Source organism: Heloderma suspectum, chromosome 1 (genome assembly GCF_057233095.1).
Source record: "Heloderma suspectum isolate Gila_16-S chromosome 1, 16-S_ref, whole genome shotgun sequence".
Lineage (NCBI taxonomy): Eukaryota > Metazoa > Chordata > Lepidosauria > Squamata > Helodermatidae > Heloderma > Heloderma suspectum.
In genome coordinates this window covers 168756268-168771342 of record NC_139458.1, presented here as the reverse complement: position 1 = coordinate 168771342, position 15075 = coordinate 168756268, and the positions used below count along the sequence as shown (strand labels likewise).

At 45.0% G+C, this 15075-nt stretch overlaps 1 protein-coding gene across 2 annotated transcripts in view; it reads right to left on the bottom strand.

Annotated features, from left to right (window-relative positions):
• The window catches only part of ARHGAP15 (Rho GTPase activating protein 15), a 711254-nt gene that overhangs the window by 31297 nt on the left and 664882 nt on the right, over nt 1-15075 (bottom strand). Inside the window, exon 14 of one of the 2 annotated variants that reach the window (XM_084809673.1) lies at nt 1347-1396. In XM_084809673.1, the coding sequence (XP_084665799.1) occupies nt 1366-1396 (31 nt within the window). In that variant the 3' untranslated portion in view covers nt 1347-1365. Of the gene's footprint in view, nt 1-1338; nt 1397-15075 lie in introns of those variants that run through there. The other variant, XM_084809680.1, reaches the window with a different exon arrangement.

The window sequence follows — 15075 nt, the reverse complement described above, 5'->3', positions numbered from 1 at the left end:
GAAAGAAGGCATGGGGACGAAGCGATCCTGGCATTAAAATGCGAGACACAGAAGGGAACGTCTTCCGGTACACGAGCACAGCTCACAGCATCATCGGATTCCTTGAGAAACCCTCCAGCATTGCCTGCCACACAAGCCTAGGGACTGATTTTGCAAGCTCGATAGCACTGTACATCTATGAGCATGATTTAGCCCTTGGAGACTTGCTTAAAATGATGTTAAAAGCCTGGAATCAAAGTAATCCAAAACCTCAACAAAAATCACGAGGGCCTGAAGCCAGATTACCTCAGGCTGACATTGCATCAGGCATCTTCAACGAGGCCGGGTCAGCGCTCCATATGGAGGCTGCCGGCGCAAATTCAGGTGCTCATGGAAGCTGCGTTGCTGAGCTCTGTTCAGTTCAATGCGATCGCAATGTGTTTCTGATATTTTCAGCTGAACCAGGCTTCGCTTTTTAAAAACCCCCTCTAAAGGAAACTCTCATTCTGTGTTCTTTCCCCACCCATCCCTGGCAATCCTGAAAATAAGAACCTGGCTGGGGCATATGAAATGCTTCTGAAATATAAGTTTAAAATGTCGCGTGTGTGTGTGTGTGTGTGTGTGTGTAATTAGTCACCCTGTAAAGGCAACAAATTATTTGTGTTTTTCCCATTGTCCCTAGCTGACCGCAGTCGATGGCAGAATAAAAAGAAGAAGCTGTAATCTATGTTTTATGTTTACAGAACTCGACAAAATGTTTCTATGCAGGGCTAACGGCTGCACCGGTACCCTGAAGGGACTCATCACTTCCCTGACAGTGACAGTGTGCCCAACAACGTCCTCTGTCACTGTGGGCATGCAGCCTATTCCAAGGAGAGGAATCATGGGCGCACGTTCTCCAATGGATTCAGGTAGCTGTTGTTGACGTGTTGTCAATAAGAACAAACAGACCTTCTCCAAGCTAAATATCCTTACAGGCATGGGGCTCTGAGGTTCCCTAGCTTTCCTTTATCTAAAGGCCTCTCTCTTTAAACCGATTTGATGCTGTAGGCAAGATAGAATTCTTGGTTTGTACGACTGGCAGCACTGGTGTCCTGAATCATAGCATCATAGCGGTGGTGCTGGTGAGGATTTCAGATGCCCCTTCATGCATTTAAAAAGACTGCATGAGAAGGGTTGCAGGGATGCACAGGTCCCTCCCCCTGCTGTGCCCCACAGATACCCCTCCCAACCATTCTCCCATTTGCCTGACATGGGAAGGGTCTGTCTGTGCATACTGATATGCTTGTGGGGGGTGATGCATGTTGGGGCAAAAAATCCCAACTTCCAAGTATAACCTGATGGGATCTGAGCTAGCGGTGACTTACCAAGAAAGAGATCTTGGGCTCAGTGAAGATGCCAACCCAGTGTGCAGCCACTGTAAAAAATAAAAGGCAAACTCCATGTTAGGCATAATTAGAAAAGGAATTGAAAATAAAACTGCCAATACCATACTGCCCCTATACAAATCTATGGTGCGACCACAATTGGAATACTGTGTACAGTGCTGGTCACCACACCTAAAAAAGATATTGTGGAGCTGGAAAAAGTGCAGAAAAGGGCAACTAAAATGATCAAGGGGCTGGAGCATCTCCCTATGAGAGAAGGGAACATAGGTTGTTGTTGTTCAGTCGTTAAGTTGTGTCCGACTCTTCGTGACCCCATGGACCATAGCACGCCAGGCCTTCCTGTCCTCCGCTTTCTTGTGTCCTGCTTGTGGGTTTCCAGTCAACAGCTGCTGGCCATTATGTGAACAGAATGCTGGACTAGATGGCCTGATCCAGCATGGCTCTTATGTTCTTATTTTCTGGGGAGGGGGGACCCTGATTGGGCTGGGGTCCCTCCTCATGTGGAGGCACTCTACATCCATACATTGGTATGTGCGTAGTGCCTCTTCATATGCTGCTTATCATGCAGACAGTACGAGTGTAGCTGCTGGGTGTGTCAGTGGGGTCGGTGGTAGGGCTAGCATGTGTGGTGGCCCTGTGGCCCCCTTCCAACATACTTTCCAAGTGGAGGAGGCATGTCTGGACCCTCCTGGTGTTGGAATGTGAAAGACCACTATGAATCACCTATCATCAGGCCCTCTCAGATAAACCTATGCCACTAACTAGATCATACAGTGTCAGAAGCCAAGAGCAGGGGCGTCGTGGAAATGTGTCCACATGGCAACTTAGGTAAGTCATGCAAACAATCCAGGTTCCACATTGATGAGAAGGCAACAAACCCAAACCAGGGCTATCAGCCAAGTATAATTTTTTATAGATTATTATTCTCTTCCCTTTTAACCAATTAACTGATTAATTTATGGTTCATATTTAAATATATGTGCATATTACCAAAACCACAATATAGACATCTTTTTGAGAAAGCTTACAATTTAATGCACAAAAGCTACCATTCATTGTTAGTAGGGAAGGCTACATTAATATTTTCCTTTTAATTTCCAGTTCTAGTAACATAGGCTGGATCTACACTTACCGCCTTTTTTCGCTTCCAATGAGGTTTCACCGCCCACCTTTCACACTACGCAGTAGCCGCCTCGAATTGGAACCGGAATTTCCCACTTCTGTGCTTCTGCTTTCAATATCCTAATATCCCGTTATTTCCCCTTAATGTGCTCTGATTTTCCGCCTTCGCTACCATATCCAGTCGTAGTCCCCTCCCCCGCCTGTCCATATGCGGCGGTGTTTGTATTTCCCTCCTGTCCAATCACAGCTCTCGATGGCCTCATGTCTTCTTCTGGCTACCAATTGCATAGCTTCCTCAGCAGCCCCTGTTTCCTCAGCAACAACCAAAGCGCTGGATGTGCATGCGCTTGTCTGATCTCGGAAGCTAAGCGGGGTCGGTCGGTCCTGATCAGTGCTTGGATGGGAGACTGCCTGGGAATCAGGCTTCCTGCACTGAGCAGGGGGTTGTTGTATCCCCTCAAATGAGACTGAGTTTTACCCCCACCTATCCCCCGCTCTGGATGTTTTTTTTAAAAAATTCAAGTGTTATCCTCGTAGGGATGTACGAAAGTCACTTACCTTTTCGCAGCTTGGCTTTGCTGTGGGGGGGAGGTGCTTTGCTTCTCCCCCCGAAGTTCAGGTGAGGGGTGGAGGCGTCCCGCCTCGCCTGGCCAAAATTCAGGCCGGGGCGGGAGGCGCCCCGCCTCGCCCGGCCAAAATTCAGGCCAGGGAGAAGCGCCCCGTCTCCCCGGCCGCAAAACAAAAGGTGGAAAAAAAAAACGTGATAGGCTACGTAACGATTAACGTAGCCTATCACGGCTAGATTTCCAAAGTAGCCTATCATGGGTGACTTTGGGGGGGAAAAAAAAGCGCGTATGCAAATGACGGTGGCCCATGGGTGCCGCCATTTGCGTTCCTTATTTTGGCACGTCTAGTCTATGTAAAGATTTACGTAGACTACGGCAAAAATAAGGGCAACACAAATAGCAAATAGCGTGCCCTTATTTTCGCCATAGTCTACGTAAATCTTTACGTAGACTAGACGTGCCAAAATAAGGAACGCAAATGGCGGCGCCCATGGGCCGCCGCCATTTGCATACATGCTTTTTTCTTTTTCTTTTCCCCAAAGTCACCCGTGATAGGCTACGTGACGATTTACGTAGCCTATCACGGCTGACTTTGGAAATCTAGCTGTGATAGGCTACGTAAATCGTCACGTAGCCTATCACGGGTGTGTGTGTGTGTTTTTTTACTTACTTTTTATTTTGAAATGGCGGTGGCGGCGGCCGGTCGGGAGACCGGCTGCCACCCCCGCCCCCCATGAAACACTGCTGAAACGCCGCCGGGACCCGCCGCCGAGAGGGACATTCGCTGAAGTTAATTCCCATCCCGGGGGGGGGGCGGGGGGCCGGCGGAGAATTTCCCCAACACTTTCGGGGGGCCGAATGCCTCGGCGCTCGGCCTCCCGAAGATTCGGGGAGAAATTCTCCGCCATCCCTATATCCTCACAGAATGGGGGCTTCTCTGCAACGTTTTTTTTTTCTAATTGAGGCATGATCTTCGAAGCTTTGAAGATCATGCCTCAATTAGAAAAAAACATTGCGGAGAAGCCCCGATTCTGCGAGGATAACACCTGAATTAAAAAAAAACACATCCGGAGCAGGGGATAGGAGGGGGTAAAACTTAGTCTCATTTAAGGGGATACAACAACCCCCTGCTCAATGCAGGAAGCCTGATTCCTAGGCGGTCGCCCATCCAACTACTGACCGGGGCCAACCCCGCTTAGCATCCGAGATCAGACAAGCATGCGCAGGAAAACAGCACAGCGCTTGAGGGTGAACCAAGCTTGTGCATTCGATGAAGCACTGCAACGGGGAAAATGAGTGTGTGTGAATAATCACGTTTTAATGCGAGAGCGTTTAACCTGACGGGACACCGAATTCATTGCGATGGCAGGCGCAATGTAGATCGGCCCATAGTAGCCCCCAAATACTATCATAATAATTTAAAATAAATTAGTATGCCTTTAATTCACAGTCCCATGAATTCAAATTTACCCACACTCACTGATTAAGAGAGCAACCCTGTGGTCCCTGGAAAACATCCCCAGGACCATAGGATTCTTTGGAGTTCCCCCTCCGAGGCTGTAGACACTGTTACAACCTTGGAATGGGAACTCCAGAATCCAATCCCTCTCCCTTCCCCTGCCCTCTTGGAGCCATCATGGAAAGAACTGTGGTATCTGCATTACAAAGTCACAAAAGTGGCCTCAGAGGACTGCAGAGAGGTCTGAAAGGGGGCGTACCAGTGGGTGGAGAGTGGAGGAGAGGCCAGGATATGAAAAATCCTGTGGCCTCTCTAGCCCCAGCCCCGCTAGCATGCCTCTGCTAGACGTGAGGCCTGTCTAGAGGAAAAACACAAAGAAGGGCAGAGAGGTGAAAATTGCCTCCATTACTCCTCCCGCCTTGCCAGCCGCAGCCCAGCAGTGCATTAGATACTCGGAAGCCTCTGAAATAGGAAGCTTCCGTCAAACAAGGGCGCAACTCTTAGGACTGCAAATAAATTTTAGACTGAAATCTGATGCACAGCTACCTGCAAGTAAGCCCCACATATGAGACTATACTTCTGAGTACACATGTACAGGATTGAGCTGTTAGTTGATTAATCTACCTACAAACTGCTTAAAGCTTGCAGCAGTTCCAGAGAAAACAACCCACCCAGCAATAAAACCCAAACCCAAATCTATGCCAATCTGACCTGGGTGACAATTCCTTTATGGCCTTAAATATGGTAATCAGTGAGATAAACCAACTAAGAGAAGGCACCAAGTCATCTCAAGGGAAACTTACTTGGCTGCCGCTGAGTGACTTATGGTTGTTAACAATAAGGATCAACTGACTGGAGAATAAGACAACATTTGATGTGAAACATAAGTGCTATGCATTTCTCTGACCCCATGTCATTCCTGACTATTAGCAGGGAGGGCAGAGAAATTTATAGCACAATCACATGATATAGAATCATACAATCATAGGATTGGAAGGGGCCTACAAGACCATCGAGTCCAACCCCCTGCTCAATGCGTGAAGCCTGATTCCCAGGTGGTCTCCCATCCAAGCACTAACCAGGGCTGACCCTGCTTAGCTTACAAGATCAGATGAGATCATGTGCTGTATTGCAGTACATTAGGGGTGGGCAACTTGTGGCCATCCAGATGTTGTTGAACTGCAGCTCCCATCACCCCCCATCATTGGCTTTGCTGGCTAGGGCTGATGGAAGTTGCAATCCAGCAACATCTGGAGGGCCACAAGTTGCTCAACCTTGTAGTAGACATTTCAGCAAAGGTGGGAGAAAGAACCATAGAGTTTTGGCCATTCTGCTCAGATATTTAGCACCAAATCAGGCAGACTCCGCCCACCCCCCAAGCACATTCATTATCCCCAGAGTTAGCTCCTGAGATATCATCCTAGGAACATAGGAAATCACCTTCTTACATGTCTCACCCTTTTGGCCACCATGATGTTGAATTTGGTGGTGCAGCAACAAGAAAAAGTAGTGGCTTGCTCCCGGATTTCAGCAGTGCAGTGGTGGCAGCCGAAAAGGGCCTACTTAACTTTTAAACAAGTTGTGCACTACACGTGTGCCTCATTTTAAAGCAAAACCAGCCCTTTTCAGTTGCCACCGCACTGCTAAAATTCAGCGGCAAACCATACCTTTTACCATTGCCACCTTGCCACCAAATTTCGGCAGCGTGGTGATCACAAGGGCACAACCCATGATGGGTTCTGTGGGGTGGGATTAGCCCCTGGAACCCCAGCAGCTGCCCACCCCTGAGCTACCTCAGTATTGTCTACACCGACTGGAAGCAGCTCTCCAGGGTTTCAGCCAGAAGTCTTTCGCAGCCTGAACTCGGAGATGCGGGGCATTGAACCAGGGAGCTTTTGCATGCAAAACATGTACACTCTGCCAATGAGCTCTTGCCAGGGCCTTCCCATCCCGGTGCTGGGCCAAGCCTCACATCTGCAAATGCTATTGTCAGAGAGCCCTGCTAATGAAGTATGGGAAATAGTATCCTAGAAAGAGACGTGTGTATCAACTCAGTTCCCCTGTGTAGATGTACAGAATCCATATTTCTGTGTTTCTCTGTGGCAGAGTACACTGCAGCAGCCCTAGTTTCTGGGAACATTTATATATGCCATTGCCCTTTTACTCTGAAGAGTTTATGTTTTCTCACACAGAGTTATCCCCAAGAGGAAAAGGTATATGCTTAACAGAATTGAAATGAAATTATGTAAATGTTCAGCATGGAAATAAAATACTTGCAGTGGTTTTGCTATTCATTATTTGCTATTCTTTCTTTCTTTTAAAAAAGTAAAGGTGAATTTATATAGTTAGGGTCTTTTGTACAACAGCAACAAAATGGTGTAGTGCTCTTTGGGGTGATGAATGCTGAGAAGAAAAAGATGGCAATGTGGAGCCAAATCTAAGGACGCGCTTTAGATTTGTAGAATTCTTCATTTCCCTCCCTCCCTCTTCTTTCTATCCCCCTCTCTTTTTAAAATCCAGGCTTATTTCTGATTTACGTATTTCAAAGCTTGCACAGCTAAAAGAGGGGAGATTTTGAACAGTGGGGGGTTAGCCTATTAAAATTCATCATGATTTCTCTTTTTCTGAAAAGGAGTAAACAAGAATCAATTTCCCTTAGTAAAGAAGTTGGCAGAGGTTTCAGGTTCATTGAGAGCAGACACTGGTGGACTCTTAACAAAATGTTTGCCAGAGAATAGAAAAATATCAAATTAGTCTTGCATCTCTCTCTCTCTCTTTTTGTCAGTGTGGAAGTGTGTAGTGGTGTGGGGGGTGGGGAGATAGAGGGAACTGAAGAAGGACTGGAGCAGGGTTTGCGTGTGGGCAGAGGGAGGAGAGGATTACAAAGCTTTGCAATGCTAATGAGTCACGGTTAAAACTGGAAAGATACACAGCTCCTATAATTATCTGACCAAATATATGTAATTGTCTGTAGTGAACTACAGAGAAACTGTTAGTTTACAGCAAGGATCTAATTGCATAGGAGGGTCAGTCAGAAACCTAACGTGACCTCTGCTGCCCTCACCCCACTGTACTGGCTTGCCTGCTTTTTGATGGCGACACAGTTCCTGAAGCACACAAAACCCTGAGACGAGCAATACAACTCTTTGCTCTCTTGTCAAGAGCATCCTGGGAGAAGGCGTTGAGTTTCCTCAAGCCCAAGGGATTAAGGCTGCCTAGACCCTCCTTCTCTTTGAAGCATCTGATACGGATACCAATGTTTTTCCTTAGTTTGGACTCTTGAAATGCATGTATCACACATGGCTCCACAAAGTCTATGCTCTGTGGAGATGTATAGGCACGAGTGGAAGAGAGCCAAAATGAAAGGGGAAAAAAGTGTCTGTGTGCATTTGCGGAGGAGGGAAGAGCGCCTGCTCTGGGAAGGAAACCGAAGTATTATGTAATGGGTTAGATTTATTTCAAGGCTTGCTCTTTAATAGCTGAGATGTTTCCACCAAGAATAGGAATTTCATTTCAGGCCAATCTGAAGTTGTTTTTGTTTTTTTAACCTATTATTTACACTACTTAAGTCTGGTCATAAATGGAATTGGGTTCCGAATCATGCTTGCTAACCTGTGATATTTTTTGTTGCAGGGTTAATACATACTTCTGCGGGAGGGCAGATTGAGATGAGAAACACTGTGTAGGGCTGACAAATGGTTAACCTACCTTCCCTAGTGATGCTGCTGCTCCAATCAAATTTGGATTCCCAACTTTGGACTCATGGCAGCTTTTAGTTAAAAAAAGTAATGTCAGGAGATATGAACACAAATTTTCCATGTCTTGTCTGTTTGGGCCCTTGATTAGGATGGGCAATTGTTTGAGACACAAAGTGCATCTTCACAAGAGATCTCTAATGCACAGAAGTGTCTGAAATGGATCTACGTGCACTTATTTTTTTCTTATTCCCCCCTCCCCATCCAAACATTTTGCCTTTCCTCAAGGCCCTCAGTGAGGGTATGGAAATTAAGGGGTTAATGGAACTTGCTGGATCCCAACCTTGGCCTTTGTTTTCACGGAGTTCCTCCAGTTGGACAGTGGCCAAACCATATTCTTTTCTAATCTTCTAAACAATGTCTACCATGTTCATCCATATAATGAAGAACGCATGTCAGAACAGTCTTGAATCACTGCATGATACCCAGGGAAGCAAATATTACTTGATTTGACAGCTTCTAAGAATTGTGTAGAGACCAACAACCCAGAGTTGTGCAAGAAATATCACATATTAATATGTGAGGCTGCCGATTCCTGTGTTGCAATTTGTTTCAGCACTGTATGGTTTTTAATGATGATCTTTTCATTCAAAATTGCTATGGATTTAAAAATCTGAGGTTTTTAGCTTAGATTGTGGTACCAAGTGAGTTGAAAATGAAGTTTCTACATATGCTGTATATTAAGTTGAACCAGGCTAACGCCCTTTTCTATGGGCTTTTGGGGTGGGGGTGGGGGGAGGCTCACAGAATCGCATTTAAAGGGACATTTCAGTGCTGATTTTCATTTTTGTGAGATTAAAAGTGAAATATGTAACCACAAAGCTGGTTTATGTCATCCCCCTGTTGGAGCCAGCAGTAATGCCAAAAATTAGATATTTGATAGGTTTGTGAGAGAAACAGATGCAGAACGGATGCCATTCCCACAATTTTTGCCTCCTTCTTATCTTTAAGCTGGGGGAAAAAAAACATTCCAGTTAGAGCATTTTAAAAATTAGAAACCCATAATAATTCTCAGAATAATAATAAAGAATAACCCAAGTTAATTTAAAACGTGTGTGTGTGTGTGTGTGTGTGAAAACCTGTAAATCAGGAATGTGACTGCAAATTAAACACAATAATATAAAAGAGACTATTTCCTTGCTAGTATTCAGAATAGTGCAAGATTGGCTGTCTCTCCCTCCATTTTCTGGCCTCATTTTGGGAGGTTTGGGGATGTACATTAAAGGTATAAAGGAAGATGAAAAAGGAACAAAGTCCTCCCATATGTACATATCCATATCCAATAAACCCAGCAAAAGCAGGAAAGCATTTTTATAAATTTTTTTTAATGAAGAAGGTCTTTTCTCTCTTTTTGTTTTGGAAGCAGTTTGTACATCCCTGTTCTTCTTTCTTTTCCCCCCTTTTTTATTTCATTCTGCCAGCTGTCTGCTAAACAAATCTAGCCAGGTGGGGCTTACAACCCATGACTAAAAAACTCACTAGTGCAGCTGTCCAGCTTGCCCGGAGGAAGAATTCAAACAAATGGCAGGAATGAAAAAGATTGGATTTGTTTTCAAGAAAGTAGCTACTGTACCTTTCTAGCTTCATTTTTGTTCCGTTAGTTAATTCGCTGCCTCCTAAGGTTTTGTACAGAACAATGGGAAACCCACTTCCAGTATATTTTTGGTACGGCTTGGATTTCCTTAATATTTATTCCACATTAGATGTATTGAAAAAAAAATCTTGGCTGCTTCATGTGCTACTAAATGTAAAAATAATCTGACATCTTCCTGAGAAATTGTGAGTAAGCCGTGTTGCAGCTTAACTAGATTTTTAAAAATATTCAGCATTTGAATACATAACTAGTGAAGGGTGAGTCCTGGTATTGTCTACCCAGAAGCTGGGGGACAGAACAGGCTTCTTTGCACTGCTTCATCAATCGACCTCGACTGTGATTTTCTAGTCAGCAAATGAGCGCTCCATTTTCTGCGTCTGTGTGTTGAGCAATGCAAGAAGCTGTGCTGAAAACAACTGAATTGCCATCTGATCCAGAGTTCACTCTAGGAGAGGCAATTAGCATGCAACTCACTGAGCCACCTTTTCCCTTCCTTTACCTATTAGCAGATGCTACATTTACTCTCAGGGCATTGTGCATTCCTTCCTTGAAACTGCAATACTTTTAGCGCCCTAAGATTCTCAGCATTCATTTGAAAAGTGGGCAAAACCATGTTTCTAGCCCTTACAGCGCAAAGACAGACTTGAATGTGTGTGGATAATACAATATGAATGCTTCAGAATGTGTGTGTGTGCGTGTGTGTGTATGTGTGTATTTGTGTGCGTGTGTGTGCGTGTGAGAGAGAGAGGGGAGGGAAATATGCAGGATCGAGGACAGAATTTTCAGAACTCAGCATTGGTTTTACTAGCAAAACCAAAATGTGTGAGTATAACAATTCAAGTTGCAGTATTTCAATTACTTTCACACACAATCTTTTAGTATAAACCACTCCAGTAATACTTGAGGCCTGCAGCTAACAATTTGGCTGGCCATTATAAATCAGTAAAATCTAGCTCTCTGTACCTTTTCACAATCCTTCCCATCATCAGCACTCATCCTTTCCTATGCATAGGCCAGGATCTATGCGTGAGATTTACCCTCACCTTTCTCTTGCTTCCTTTGTCCTCATGAGCTCAGCCTACTTCATAAGAACGTAAGAGGAGTCATAACTCTGACTTATGCCATTATGCCATCTCAGCCATTTCCAATCTCGGGTCACCAGACATTGTTGGAATACAATTCCCATCATCCCTAGGCAGCATGACTAATGATAATAGGAGTTTTATTCCAACAACATCTGTACAGTCCCTATGTTTGTATAAGTGTACATCGGGACAATCTTATGAGTGTATACTTTGTATGTGCACTTTAGGGACTGGAGCAGATTTTTTTTGCGGGGGGGATAGGGGACTGGGATGGGGGAAACTATGAAGATTGTCCCCATCAGGATATCAAAGTTTTGGAAGGGGATGACAGCTTTTTTTTTTTTTTTTTAACATGCCCTTTTACCATATTTAGAATAGAGTCACTATACAATAAGTGAAACATGCTCAGCCATTTCTGTTTGGCATTTCCCAGGTTCTTACAAAGGATGTGCTCATCTTTGCAATTACATACTCCTAAAACTTGTCACCCACTTCATTATCTATTTTCATTCTGGTTCATGGTGCTGAACAGTTGTCCACCTCTGGCATAAGTATATGTGTAAGAACAATCTTCTGAGCCATCTTTCATGCGAGATCACACCTTTTTCTAATTTATGCTGCTTTAAATTATGGAGAAGTTCAGCTGCCTTAGGTGTGTTTTGTTTTCCTAGAATAATGCTCATGCAATCCAAAACAGAAGAAAATTTAGCTCGCTATTAATAAAATGCCCAGAGTAGATATGAAAACCAATTAACATTATTATTATTTTTGCTTCAATTATCTTTTAAAAAATGGGTAAGAGAAGTCAATATTTGTTCTGGAGAAATCCATTAAAAAAAATAATCATAGGGCTGTTGTTTTTAATGGCTGCTGTTGTTTCTGTAGTCTTCCAACTTGTTGTTGATGTAGTCTTCCAATAGTTTTTCAACTATTGTCCTAGATCTGCAGTCACAGTTTTTTCATTAACTAAAGAAATAATGGGGTTACACCACCAATTTCCTAGAGATGTATGAAACACTTACCTGGCTCCGTTCCGGGGCATCCACGGTGGAGGGGCACTTTGTCCCCCCCCCCCGGAATCCTTCCTGGCTGGCTGTGCTCCACAGCGACTCTGCGGAGCCGCTGGCCAGGGCCAGCCACAGCCAGAATTCCGGCCACTGCTGGGCTGCTGCGGCTGCAAATGGCGGCCGCTACGCCATTTGCATGGCTGCCAAGCCATGATAGGCTACGTAAATACTTACGTAGCCTATTATGGCAAAGAGCAGGGGCGCAAATGGCATAGCGGCCGCCATTTGCGTCCCTGCTCTTTGCCGTGATAGGCTACGTAAGTATTTATGTAGCCTATCATGAAGAAAGGCAGCCATGCAAATGGTGGCTGCTACGACGGCCGCCATTTATGGCCGCAGCAGCCTGGCAGCAGCCGGGAGACCAGCCAGAGCCGCCGCCACATCTGCCGCCACTGGAGCCGCCTGGGGGGATTCCGCGGGGGTCGGGGGGGAGGCCGTTCCACCATAGATTCTGTGGGGCCGGCTTCTTAAGAATCCGGCCTCACTGGAGTCCGTGGTGGAATTCTCTGACATCCCTACAATTTCCACATGAAAATTTGGACTGTTTGTTTTTCACTTATGAGCTCCTAACCAGTACCTGCTCATGCCTTGCTATTCAAAAAAGAGAAACAACCCCTACCATCGCCACCACAATGACTGGCAACTGCAATTTGGCTTTCTCTGCTTGTGTGGGATACCATTTTGAATTGTAGAGGCCATGCAACCTGCATTGTTTCCCCAACACCTTACAACTGATGGAGCAAAAGACAGGATGCTCTCCCTAAGACTGATGCTTAGGGTTTTTGACTGATGCTCTCCCTAAGACTGATGCTTAGGGTTTTTGACTGATGCTCTTCCTAAGACTGATGCTTAGAGTTTTTGACCGATGCTGTCCCTAAGACTGATGCTGTCCCTAAGACTGATGCTTAGGGTTTTTGACTGATGCTCTCCCTAAGACTGATGCTTAGGGTTTTTGACTGATGCTGTCCCTAAGACTGATGCTCTCCCTACGACTGATGCTTAGGGTTTTTGACTGATGCTCTTTCTAAGACTGATGCTTCGGAGGTTTGACTGATGCTGTCCCTAAGACTGATGCTTCGGGCTTTTGACTGATGCTGTCCCTAAGACTGATGCTATTCCTGAGACTAATGCTTGCCAGATCATCTGAAAAGGTGGTCTGGGGCTTTAATGTTTTGGCTAGTCAGGAGGCAAAAGATAAGTGTTTGTGCCAAAGAGCAATAGATGCAATCTTCATTTCCCTTCATATTCTTCTAGGGATGTCAGAGAAATCTGCACTGGAACCAAATGAGTTTGGATTTCTTGAATCCAACATGCAGATTGGGCAGCAGACCAGCTTTCTCCTGTCAGACAGATTCCACATACTTGAGGACCAGTTTTCTAACTTTCCCAAATGTTGGGCATATTTTGGCATTGAAAAATACACACACACACAAAAACGCAAAAATGCACATTTCCCCAATAGGCTAAAGCGTGAAAATGCGCTGCATGTTTGTGCAAATGTGAATTTGCACAAATTCAGCAGCAAAAAATAAAATAAAATAAAATCCAGTTCTGCCAATGGGCAGACGATGGAACGACAGGCACCTGACAATCCGTGAAACACAGACGGAATGGATTTTACACAATGCCTACATACATTCCTGTGTTCTACATGTGATCATTTTTCAATGTGCATCTGGAGCTTCAGTAAAAATGGCCTCACAATATCCTCCCCATCCCTATTTGTGGGTAGCCAAATTGGGATGGGGACATTTCACTTAAAAATCCTCTGGAGACAAATTTTCCAATCGTTTCTTGGTGGTGGATTTCATCATTAGCAGCAGCAGCATGCCCAAGGTCTTTTTTGCTGCCACAGCAAGCAGCAATAGCAGAATTCCTGTGTTGGCAGCCCAGCCTAGGAGTAAAGTTTACCCCCTACAAAGGCCCAAAGCATGTGTTTTTGTGTGGGAAATGGCAGCCAACACACACACACGCGCGTAAAATATTCAGAGAACATTTAGCAAAATAGCCCTCTTTTTCAGATCTTGCCCCCCGCCCCCCATTACTAGGTTCCACAGCTGCAATGGTTCCCAATGCCCGTACTCTCAGAGTAGTCTCATTAAGTCACATGTAGTGCAAGTTGATTGGGAAATTTCTCAAGTTTAAGTGCTAAGGAGATGTCTTGAAGAATCTGTATTAGGAGCCAATGCCAAACTCCAGAGTGGTCTTGAATGAGTCTCTTGCCCTAGAGTTTGTCTGTTCCTATAGGAAAAAGGAAGTCCTGCTCCTGAATCTCCAGTGGTTTGGCAGAAACCTTAATGCAGTCCTACAGATAGGAATTTTCCACCATTGAGCAGCTAGCTGCACAGAAAGAAAGAGCAACTTATGACCTGCTGAACCAGAGTGCAAGGAGGAAGAGTGTGGTTAGAGGCGGTGGTGATGGTGAAAACATGAATGTGCTGTTTGGAGATATACACCCTAAAAAAAGCCCAGTGGATTGCAAATGTCATCCATGTTCCAAATGCATTGGGTTGTATCCAGTGGTGTCCTTCCACTAGTGGAACAGACCCCACTGGCAGATTTAATTTCCCTTTTCCACCTACATCCCCTCATACCTTCTCTGGAGGTTTGGGGGACCCTTCAGAGCAAGTTTGGGGGATTGCAGGAGGATGGAGGAGAAGGGAAATTCCTGTTGAAGGAATGGAGGACCACTTATGAAATGTTGGATTTAGCCCATTATATGTAATCCTATATATGTTGTACTCCTAACAAATCAAGCAGCCATTGTTTGGGACCAGTGTATACGTCCACCAGCCAGAGAGCATGTTTCTATAGATGTATGGTTCTTCATGTCAGCAGGGTAGCCCTCACCCAATTTAACACAAGGTAAGCTATCTGGCCAAGTCCATTACCACCTTCTATGAACCCAGCAGGAAGACATCTGGCTTGTGTGGCTGCAGCCAGCTGCCTCATGTACTATACAAATTTGTAGCCACATTGGAGACTCATGGGAGTGTTCTTCAAGGGGCATTCCATGTAGATTGCCCTGAAGACTAGTGGTGGGTGATTTGGAATCTGCAA